This window comes from Plasmodium malariae (genome assembly GCF_900090045.1).
Source record: "Plasmodium malariae genome assembly, chromosome: 8".
Taxonomy (NCBI): Eukaryota; Apicomplexa; class Aconoidasida; order Haemosporida; family Plasmodiidae; genus Plasmodium; species Plasmodium malariae.
The window spans coordinates 1,430,557-1,443,251 of record NC_041782.1 but is presented as its reverse complement, the minus strand read 5'-3'; the positions used below and the strand labels follow the sequence as shown (position 1 = coordinate 1,443,251).

At 27.0% G+C, this 12,695-nt stretch overlaps 2 protein-coding genes across 2 annotated transcripts; one reads left to right on the top strand and one right to left on the bottom strand.

Moving 5' to 3' along the window:
• Positions 1 to 244: 244 nt before the first annotated feature.
• PmUG01_08038600 (kinesin-5, putative) lies at positions 245 to 5,387 on the bottom strand (the record flags this gene model as incomplete). Its single annotated transcript, XM_029004554.1, has 2 exons — positions 245 to 4,675; positions 5,127 to 5,387. The coding sequence occupies 2 exons, from the start codon at positions 5,385 to 5,387 to the stop codon at positions 245 to 247; spliced, it is 4,692 nt and encodes a 1,563-aa protein (XP_028861232.1).
• A 3,905-nt stretch (positions 5,388 to 9,292) lies between these two features.
• On the top strand, positions 9,293 to 10,592 carry PmUG01_08038500 (40S ribosomal protein S11, putative; the record flags this gene model as incomplete). Its single annotated transcript, XM_029004553.1, has 4 exons — positions 9,293 to 9,316; positions 9,627 to 9,826; positions 10,108 to 10,278; positions 10,502 to 10,592. 4 exons carry the CDS (start codon positions 9,293 to 9,295, stop codon positions 10,590 to 10,592), a joined length of 486 nt encoding a protein of 161 aa, XP_028861231.1.
• Positions 10,593 to 12,695: the final 2,103 nt, after the last annotated feature.

Here is a 12,695-nt window from a genome sequence, read left to right as displayed (position 1 = left end):
TTTACATGTACACATGTGTAAACACACATAAACAAAATGGGGGGAAAGTTCATTTGATCTTTTATTTCATGTAACCCATAAGTGACAACTGCCGAACACCTGTATGCCCCCTTGAACACATTCATACAAGTTTTTTTTATAGCAACGCGAATTCTGCGCTTCGTGCATATACATATATATTAATGTGCGCATACTTACGTACGCAAGATTAGCAATGCTACTCCCAAACTTAAGAATAACTCTGCTAATCTTCAGATTTCCTCAGAAGCTTGACGCTTCCACTTTTGCAGTTGTCCTCCTTGAGTCTTTTCAATTGAGGGGAATTTTTTCTTGAGCCAACGCTATTTCCAATTACCTTAATTTTATCCGCAGATAATTTCATTTCATTCGTGTTAAATGGATTGAATCGAGTGCGTATGTTATCAACACTTTTGTTTCTCTTTCTTTTGCATACATTTAAGGGTTTTATGTTGTTATTTTGAATATATTCATCACATTGGGATTGTTTTTTTTTTTTTTCCTGAACACAGTCATAAGAAAATTTGAGGTTTTCATTTCCAGATATAGAAAAGTTCATGCTTTTCTTATCGCTTAGAGGGAGACCTATACAATATAAGTTGTTATTCTCACCTCCATATACAACGGTATTTGTAGAAATACTTGTGCACACACGTGATTTGTTAACATTACTATCAGAAAACTCGCTATTTCCATTATCAGCTGACGTAGTCAGGTAAATATTTTTGTATTCACCACTCATTCCCTTGTTCTTTGCAAAATCGGTGTCATTAATAATAAGATTTAAATTTTCGTCTATATTTTCAAACAGACATTTTAAATCGATGTTTCTACTATACGAAATATCTTCAATTTCTTTTAGTAGCTTTTGCTTAATTTCAAAATATGTGTCATGCTTGTAAGGGGAATCATTGTACGGCGGATCGTCATTTTTCCATTCAACGTTATCTATGCTGCTGTTAACTGTGTTAATAAGAGTTCGTATCTTTTCAATTTCAGCGCCAATGTTCTTTATCGCCTTCGTTTGTTCATCATCATTCCTACTGCCACAGTTACCACCACTACCGCTAATGCCCCTAATGCCGCTAATACCGCTAATGCCGCTAATACCGCTAATACCGCTAATGCCGCTAATACCGCCAATGCCGCTAATACCGCTAATGCCGCTAATACCGCTAATGCCGCTAATACCGCTAATGCCGCTAATACCGCTAATGCCGCTACTAGTCGCATTGCTAATACTCCCCTCCATTTGAACCTCCGTCGCCAAGTTAATATCATCCTCCAGGTAGAATTTCTTTTTTTCCAAATTTTGCATCAATTCACTTATGTGAAGGGAGCAATTTTCTATATCCGCATAGACCAATTTATTCCAAGTGATGATATTTTCATTAAACATTGAGGAGTGCAAATTCGTTTCTTTTTCTACTTCTGATAGATCCTTTTTTTCTTGAATAATTTTTGTGGACATATTACGATAGAATTCTTTTTTCTCTTTTATATTTTTACTTGCATAATGTTCAAATTGTTGAATTACTTTATCAATATGTTTGTTGTTGTTATTTATTAAGTTTGTGTATAACTTAATAAAATTTACAATATTATTTTTAACTTGTTTATCTTGCCGTACAATTTTTTCCTTTAATTCTGTTATTACATCCTCCAAGAGAGGGTAAAACATATCAACTCTATTATTGTATTGATCATTGAACTTATAGAAGCCTTTATGATAATTAATATTCTTATCGTTATATTCATGTAAGAATTTATCCAACCATTTCATATAATTTGAATAAAATTCATTATGTTTATTATAACAATCCTTATGTAACTCTTTGTTCAATTGATCTAAATTATTGTCAATCTTTTCATTCATTCTTTTTATATTACTACTTAATACATTTTTTATTTCCTCTAAAACGTCTTCTCGGAATATTTCTATATCTGAATTTAATTTTTTTTTAAAATTATGTATAATATTATATTTGCTATTCCTTAGTTCTTCTTCTAATGTACCATAATCATTAGAAAACTTGACATTTATATTTTCAAAAATTTTCTTTTCCTCATTTAGAATATTAACTTTCTCGTCTATACTCTTTTTAAAATATAAACTAGATGACTTTAAAAATGTATTAAACACACTACTAATACTTTTGATATATTCAATTATCGATTCTGTGTCATAAACTTCTTTAGAAAAATGGTCATCTATTATTTTTACTACTTCTAGTCCTGCATTATTATTAATAGTTAGCTCTCTCAGAATGCACATGGTCTTTTCCCTTAGTGGAAAATTTATTACTTCGTTTGTATCGTTATTTAATGGAAGCACACTTACTCTATCCGTACGCTCCTCATCCTTGGCTTCGCTCTCAGTTACCTTACCTGGTGATGCACCTTTTTGTTCCCCCTTAGCACTACACACTTCGCCACTGTCACTACCACCACAGCTGTTATTGATGTTATTGCTGCCATTTTTATTGTGCCCCGACTTGTCAATGCACTGCTCCACCTCTTCACCTAGAGAAGGGATGCCTCTCGCCTTACCCCCCTTTTCCTTGGCGTCCACGTTTTGATCTTCACCCACATCGCTCAAAGAGGGGAAAAAATCCTCAAATGGAAGTTGCTTATTTCTAAAATTCTGAACAGTTAATAAATTATGATCAGGACATAATTTTAGCTTGCATGTTAATAATTTTTTTTTAATTTTTTCAATAATGAATAAATAATTTTGATCATATTTTTCGATAATATCTAAATGATCAAGAACAAAATTAAGTATATCTTTTTTTTTAAAATGCAAATCACTGTTTAATTTTTCAAATGTTTTTATAGATCTTATCATGGACTGCTTATTTTCGACAAAACAATTTTTTATCTTCACCAAAACTCCTGACGCACTTTTGCACAGATCGCTAAATTGAGTAGTGTCGTTAATAATTCCATTTCGTATGGTAACAAATCTGTCATGAATAGCAATTGACATGTTTCTCTGTGCTTGTTCATACGCTTCAATAATTCTGTAATACTTTTCCTTAACAAGATGAAATTCGTCGGTTAAATACCTTGTCACATATTTTTCCTCTACAATTTTGTTAATCAGTATATCATGTAACGATTGAATATTTTTATATTTGGAAAGAACATCTTTCAGTAATTGTATAATATGATTTTGCATGTCATCTGTATAGTCCATTTTATCTAACAATGTTTTTATTTTTTTACTCTTTTCAAATAATATCTTTTCCTTTTGTAATATAATTTCTTTATTTTTTTTAAGACAATTTTGTATATTATTATATTCTTCGTTATCTAAATAGACACCCCTTTTTTCTCGACTAAGATTTAAGGCATTTTTCAATTTTTCAATTTCGTTGTTAAGATCTTTTATTTTTAACTGCTTTGTTGTTTTTACATTAATCTCAGGTCTATTTTTTATATTTTTTGCTCTAAACACATAATCTAGTGTACTTAACGTTTCATCTATGCATAGAGAAGAAGGGGAAATCGTTGCTACAATAAAGGTCTTCGTTTTTCCACCTAACGAATCTTGTAACAACCTAGTTAGTTTTGAATCACGATATGGTATATATGAAGAATTTTCTATAAGTGCATTAATGACTCGACCTAAGGTTAATAAAGACTGATTTATATTACAACTCTCTTGCTGTCTAATCTTTAAATTTCCACATGAACTTTTTAACGCATTTTCACTACCCGCTAGATCGACTAAGTTCAACTTACCTATTTTGGTTATACTTACTCCTTCATTATTTAAATCTTTCATAATTAATGTTATGGTAAATATAGAATGACTCCTACTAGACTTTTTATTATATGAAGTCTCTGCTGTTCTTCTTTTTTTTATAGCTGAACATATCAGGTAATATATTTCCTCAAAAGAATTTATATTCTTTTCCTCCAATTTGTCTACATTTAGCCCTTTATTCTTATTTGTTGTGTCTTCATATATACGTAATTTATTACACTCACTTGTCGAGCTTAACAAATCACATAGCTCCTCGTTGTATATTTCTAAATAACTAACTTTTATGGTAAAATCGTATGATCTTTTGTCCATTCTGTCCAGCCTGTCCAGTCCCTGCACGTTACTATCGCTACTGTTAATGGGATTGCCTCTAGTCGTATGTCCGCTAACAGTATTGCCATTACACCCATTGCTTAAACTGCCAATATTTTTAATCAAGGACTTGCTGCTCCCCTTCCTGTCCCTTCCTGGATCCATTAGAATGCCTTGTATGTTACTCTTTGCAAATTCTTCTATGCCAATGGATATGCCGTCTTTATCTATAATATCGTTACAACTACTCCGATTGCTGTTTGTGCACATATTATTATGCATACCAGTGTTGTATTCCCCTTCTATCTCTTGTTCTGATCGCATCCCTTTCTCTTCTTTTCTATTATTTAAAATATCAAATATTCTTTTGGCAACTCGAAAAATTATTCCTGTGTCATCATTATCACATAACTCATAATAATAATTTATATCACTATTTATACTATCATTCAAGTCTATTCTCTTGTTTTCATTATTTTTCAAATGCTCAAGTATCCTTCCTTCCATCGTATACGTTTTCCCCGTACCTGTCTGACCGTAGCAGAACAACGTACAGTTAAATCCTTCAAGTACCTGAGGGGGGTGGGGAGAAGAAAAAAAAAAAAAAAAAATACAATAATAAAATAAAATGAAGAAGAATGTAATAGATTGAAGAGGAATGAAACAAAATGAAGTAAAAAGGGGAGATGCTAATACGCGCGACGAGCCGTTGGTAAATCTTAGCCGCATATACATATATATGTGCGGCTTACTATCATGAGAAAATGTTTAATGAAAAAAGATGCAAGGGAAAAAATGAAAAAATTAGACTAAGTGAACATAGTTTTTAAAAAAAAAAAAAAAAAAAAAAAAAAAAAAATCCATACGTAGTGAGGTCTCTATCCCTTCCTCTAAGCATATATCTATTTTTTTTTTATTTATTTTTTTTTTTTTTAAATATTCTTATCACACGTAATGTTGTGCACATGTACAGGTGCATGAAAAAAAAATATAGGCACATTTTTCATAATTCTAATATTATTACCTCATCCACTATTTGAAAGATATAATTATTGAACAGTGTCTTTTGATCTACATTCTTATCACATGCATAATCAAAACTATATTTTTTTTCATAAATTTCGTTATTTCTGTTTACTGTTAATATTACTTCGTTATTATTTATTTTTACCACTTCTTCGTTATTTATATCATTTTTCTCTTTATCATTCAAAGGCCTGCACCGAACTATTACTTTTATATTTACACAACTCGACTTGTCATTTTGGTATGAACTTCTAAGCATTGTATTTCCTCTCACTGGACTGTTCATACATATGCGTGAAATATTATAACATGTATTATACTTCCCCTATGTGTGTATACTCCTCTATGTTAAGGGGGTCTTACAGGTATTTAATTTTATTTTTTTTAAAAAAAAAAAAAGAAAAAAAAGAAAGCGGTTATTTAAGCTAACAGAATTTCATTATTCTGAAAAAATCAATTAAAGAAAGGGAAAGGAAGAGCACGTATATGTATATAATTACTCGTGCACAATGGTGTGTTAATTTAAGTACATATGTATGTATGCGCACTTGTACGCGTATTTACGTACGTTTATATATACATACTGCTTACTGAATTACGTATTTCCCGCAAAAGGAAAAAACATACAAACGAAAAAATGCCGAAATAAGAACATAACAAAATGAAAATTTATTACGTATACATATTTAATATTTTTAGAAAAAATATAGGGGGAAAATAGATATGCTAAATGTTGCTCCGTTTTTCACACTTTAACTATTCGCAAACTATTAAAAGAAGTTACTCTATAAAAAAAAAAAAAAAAAGAAAAAAAGGAAAAAAAAGGGAAAAAGGGAAACAAAAATAAACGCAAGAAATACTTCCGCGTAATATTTTTTATAATTCCGTATGTGCTTTGAAAAAATTCATAATTTTCAAGTAAAATATATATTTTTTAAATTAAATTTTGAAAAGAGCAAACCGGAAAAAAAAAAAAAAAAATTAAAATCAAAATTAAAATTGAAATTGAAATTAAAATTGAAATTAAAATTGAAATTAAAATACAAACACAAAAACAAAAACAAACACAAATACAAATTAAAACTAAAATGTCTAAACTGAGCAAGTGAATATTTGAAATAACAAAAGAATGAGCGAAGTATTTACCCCTATTGTGTATACATATAACAAAAATGAATGTGAGAAATAATGAAATGTCCATACTAAAAAAACTTTACGTGCTCACATTATTTCCTGTGAACATGATACTAAGGGTATGTACAAAAAAGGGTATAAACGGAGCTGCGTTTTTCTTAAAAAAAAAAATAAAAAAATAAGATTATATGAAGCTAAGCGCGCACGAGAATGTATGAATATATGAAGCTAAGCGCGCATGAGAATGTATGAATATATGAAGTTAAGCGGATGATAATATATGAATATATGAAGCTAAAGTACCAACAGGAATACTATTAAAACAAAAAATCGAACATTTTGATTTGTAAGAATAAATTATTCTTCACTGTACATATAACAAATTGTTAAATGCAACTATCGCCTTCAACTACTCAGAAAATCAGCTTGTCTATTTTTTTACCTGTTTCGTATATGAGCAGCGTGTATAAACACCCATGTAATATATATGTATATATATATATATATACATATGTGTGTGTGTGTGTGTACTACTACTCATTGGAAATACGCTAATTATTTGTAGCATGAACATTTTTATCCGACTTTTCCGCTTAATTTGTTTATCATTGTTAAGTTACATGAGAGTTTCAGTAATAGGTGATAACGTAAAACTATTTATTTATCTTTTTAAAAAAAAAAAAAATAATTACAAAAGTTTTTCATATATTATGTCGTGTTTCCTTTATAAATGGAAACAAAGCAATGTATCGAAACTGCAATATTATACACATAGGTGTTTATATATATATATATATATGCACACTTTACGTTAAGGTATATATAGAACAAAATTTCGTTGAAAGTACAAGGAGATATTCACACCTTTTCTCAATGAGCAATTACACAATTTCATTTAACTCCATTATTCATGTTTTTATTAAAATGAGTATTTTGCAAAAAATGTTTAAAAAAAAAAAAAAAACTATTATATATAGGGGTAAATAGTTATTTACTATTTGTTATATGTTATATATATTTGTTAGATGTTATATATATTTGTTTTAAGTTATATATATTTGTTTTAAGTTATATATATTTGTTTTAAGTTATATATATTTATTATTATTGTTTCTTTTGTTTTTCTTTTTTTTCCCTATAATGTTGACTGGCGTTCGTAGGGAATCTGTTTAATGCTTTACACACACACTCAAAATTTTATCATTTATTATCATCAATTCAAAAAAGAAAAATGTTCTTCTTTTTTACAGATAGGTTTGTATTATTATGTGCATACATTTACATACACACTGTTTAGAAAAATACTGAAACAAAGTTGTAAAAAAAAAAAAAAAAAAAATTACTAAAATTGAGTATTCTCAAAAATAGAAAAGGTAACAAAACATAGAAGGTACAACTACGTTTCTTCTAAAATAAAGAATACCGTAAATACCTGAACAGTTCATATTATTTTTAAAACAATTTTAATTTTTCCTAACATATGGAAACAATTGATTATTTTTAAACTCTGCTCATATTTTCAAAAATTAAAAAGAAGAATTTTACACAGTAATGGAGAAGTACAATATATATTCATATTTGTACTCACATCATGGAAATTAGAAAATAGTATCCTATTTTGTATTATTTTGATTTATTTTGATTTATTTTGTTTTATTTTGATTTATTTTGATTTATTTTGTATTATTTTGTTTTATTTTGTATTATTTTGTTTTATTTTGTATTATTTTGTTTTATTTTGTATTATTTTGTTTTATTTTGTATTATTTTGATTTATTTTGTTTTATTTTGTATTATTTTTTTCTCCTTTGAACATTAAAAGCGCAAAATTGTACATTTAGCTAGTTTAAATAAAATTGTAACACTGCACATTTTTTTTTGAAAATAAAAAAATACCCTCAGAACTAAAACATCACTTCGTTCATTTACACAATTATATACTTTCCCGTCATATGTCATATATACGTACATTCACATATTATAGGTACTATTAATTGCAATATGAAAACACAGCATTATTAAGTCAACGAGTGAAAAGTATATTCGTTATTTTTATGCGAATATCATTTTAAAATATGAAGCAGTATTTTGTGTATGTATGTATGTATGTACGTATGTACGTATGTACGTATGTACGTATGTACGTATGTACGCATATATACCATTTGTACTATGTATTATTTTGCTTTATCTCATGAAACCATATGTTTTACCGCATTTTTATAAAATAAGCTCATTAAATCCTTTTTTCCCATTACAAATAGAGCTTACTTTATTTTATTACAAATTTAAGCATTCAAGCATTCAAGCAAAATCAAGAATTGAAACAAACAGAATATATATATATATATATATATATATATATATATATATATATATATATATATACACATATATATAAATATATATACACATATATATAAATATGTATACACATATATATAGTATGTACATTATTGAGGTAGAGTAAGGGGTCAACCCTTTATTTTTTTTTTAAGGAAAAAAAAAGTAAAATGTAACATAAAATAAGTGTGAACATTTTTCTGCCTCTTCTAATTATAGTTAGTGTATATTTGTTTTTTTCATTTTTATGTAATAAGAACTTTTTCATATTGTAATTTATGTTTACATTCGTACTTTTTTTTTTTTTTTTTTTTTTTAATTTTTGATAGTATTTATTCTGAAAAATAAAAAATATTTGTATTTTTTATAGTGCCCCGAATATCAATAATAACGCAGTAATATTATATCGTCATCGTTAACGTTTCTTTTTTTTTTTTTTTTTTTTAATTTTATAAATTATTTTAAAATATAATAATTTTTCTTATTTTTATTTGTTTTTCTTTTTTCCGTTAATGCATAAATCATTTAAACGCAAGTTTTGAAGAAAACTACTTTATATACGAAATAAGTAGAAACCTAAAAGAACATTTTAAAAGGCTTCAAAAAAAAAAAAAAAAAAAAAAAAAGAATCCTTAACAGTATTATACAAAAAAAAAAAAAAAATCCTTTAAATTTCACGTGGAAAAAATGGCTACGACATTAGATGTTCAGGTAATATAAAAATGATTAGAAAATCATACGAAAAAATGGAAAACGAAAAATTATACATGATAAATAATAAAATTAAACTTGAGAAATGAATTAAAAATGTAGAGTATATTTATACATCAACTGTACAGATTAACGATACGTGAAAATAATATTCTATGGTGTTTTATGAATAAACAAAAATTACACGCATTACCTGAAATGTACATGTAAAATAAAAATTTTCTTACCAATAGAATGTATTCAAATGTATATGTTGCATTACGTATTTTTTTTTTTTTTTTTTTTTCCGTTTCTGTGTAATTATTTATAGCATGAGAGAGCCTACCAAAAACAGGAAGGAGCAAGTTTTTTTAATTCAAAAAAAATAAAGAAAGGCTCAAAAAGTTTTACAAGGTATTGGAAGAAGGTAGGTTTAGGTTTTGCTACCCCGAAGGAAGCAAAGGAAGGAGTCTACGTTGACAAGAAATGCCCATTTACGGGAAACGTATCAATTAGAGGAAGAATTTTAAAGTGGGAAATAAAAAAAAAAGAGAAGCAAAAGAGAAGCAAAAGAGAAGCAAAAGAGAAGCAAAAGAGGAGCAAAAGAGGAGCAAAAGAGGAGCAAAATAGAAGCAAAATAGAAGCAAAAAAGAAGCAAAAAAGAAGCAAAAATAATGAATAATAAAATTAATATCGTGCGAAAAGTGCACATATATATGTTTATATAGACATATGTACACGTAGTCATCTACATAATTCGCATGCACACATGCATGACATGTTAATGTTTTTTTTTTTTTTTTCCTGAACAGAGGTATGGTAATATCAAATAAAATGAAGAGAACCATAATTATTAGAAGAAATTATTTGCATTATGTAAAGAAATACAATAGATTTGAGAAAAGACACAAGAATATTCCTTGTCACTGTTCTCCATGTTTTGAAGTGAAGGAAGGAGATATAGTTACTGTTGGACAGTGCAGGTAGTTAATCTTTTGCATTGTAATAATGTGTTATATGTATGTATATAGAACAATGTACATGTAAATTCTCAATAATTGTGCATATAATAATACCTTCTGAAATTTGTTCATATCATTTTTCTTTCATTCGTTATTTAGTTACCTCGTTGCTTCATTCGTTACGTTTTTATATCCTTTTTTACTTCATTTCTTTTTTACATATTTTATTTTTTTTATATATCAGGCCATTATCAAAAACGGTTAGATTCAATGTGTTGCACGTAGAGAAACATCAAATATTTGGAAGCGCAAGAAAACAGTTTGTTTTGTTTTAATAAAATATTATGCACGTCCACGTACAGTTCATGTGTTTATATTCATATATTATATATATATATGTTTATGAAAACCACTTTTCATTTTATATTTACGCGATATATAGAAAGCTTTATGTAGTTACTGCAAAAGACCAATTTTTTCTTTTTTCCATGCATTAAAAGGAAATTTTTAGTGCTCAATAAATGTAAATTATTAAAAGAATGAAATTTATAAGTCCAGTGTAGGAATATTTTTTAATACCAAATAGTCATTTTTATTTTACTTGCAAATTTTTTAATTCTTAACTTTTATTTTTAAATTTTAAAAAAATTTCCAAAAAAAAATAAAGGCCATATATACATATATATATGTACACAAACATATATGTATATATATATATATATATATTTATGTAAAGAGCTTGAACGTACTCTTTTTCGTAAACAAAATGAATAAACCAACATTTTTAATACAAATTAGTAAAAAGATAAAAAAAAAAAACAAAAAACAAAAATTTCACGTACACACAATGTCTTAATGTAATACATTTTTTCCGCATGTGTAGTAAAAAAAAAAAAAAAAAAAGGATCTCTTAACGTTAATTTATTCTTAGTATTCGTTCAAAAACGTGGGTAGTATTTATGTACACGCGCATATCACGCATTTACGTATGTATATGCTGTTTCGTCTGAAACATTATACTATTTAACCATTTTAATTTTTTTGGCATAGCTTGCTACTATTAAATTTACCCTCATAAGGGTAAAAATATTAGCACGTTGAGCTGAGAGAGATAGGTGCACACGCTACGCATATATATATATATATATATATATATATATATATATATATATATATATATATTTATTTATTTATTTATTTATATTTATATACATGTATGTATGATCATACATAAGCTGGTAGGTTTGTCACTCATAATACATGTCCGTATAACCTTAGCAATATTGAAAAAAATATTCTTATATTCTGATAGCACGAAATATGTGGATAGTATTAATATTTTCATTAATATCGACGGGTGTTCATTGAAAAAAAAAATATATATATTCCTTAAGAATAATGTTTTAAGAGGAATAAATACTTAACAGTCTTTTTCTTTTTTTTTTTTTTTTTGAACTAAATCTTTTCATAAAAATTGGCGGAAGCGACATCAATTACGTGAAATAATATTGTCAACTTTGGAAAAAAATAAAAAATCATAAAACACAAAATGCAAAATATAACATTCAAAATATAATATATGGTCTAATAAAATAATTAAGGCACGATTTCTAATTGCTCAAGTGATGGGAAATTAAGGAGTATTTACTCGGCATAGAACGCATTTGTCGGTTTATTTGTTCATATGGCAATAAAATTAGTTTAATTTATTATAATTCAACTTATTTTTTCGACTATTGGTTTATTCCTTATTTTTTTCTTGCACTTTTGTGGGCTTAAAAAGGCATATTAAAGAAACATAGGAAAGCAGTAATCCTCCATAAAAAGTAACCTCATTAAACATTTTATACACTCACCTTTTTTTCTTGTTCTGAGTTATACATATATATACATAATTGCATATATAAATATACATAATTGCATATATAAATATATATAATGCATATATATATATAATGCATATATATATATATAAATATATATATGCATTTACATATTCTTAAACGGATAAGTTCTATTTTTTTTTTTTTATTTTTTTTTTTTTTTGAAAAAAAAAAATATATTTGTTTTACACATGTACGATATCTATTCTGTTAAAGCATAACAACCTGAAGCCTAACAGAGAAATAATTACGCTTCAAACTATTTAACATTTCAAATTTTTATCTCACAAAAAATATTTGTTTTTTTCAATGTTTTAAAGGATACTTTCTCTATCCTTACGTGCATGTTTCATCGAGCATATCATAACACAAGTTTGAACTTTTATTTTTTTTGTTTATTTGTTAATTTAAACTAACATTTGCCCAATTTTTTTTTCTTCGTATTTCGCATACACATATGTAAGTGCATGAGTATGTACATGCATATATAAATATGCATACACATTTATAATTGTATTGTACAAATGAAGCTATACGCGAGCATCATGTTTATGC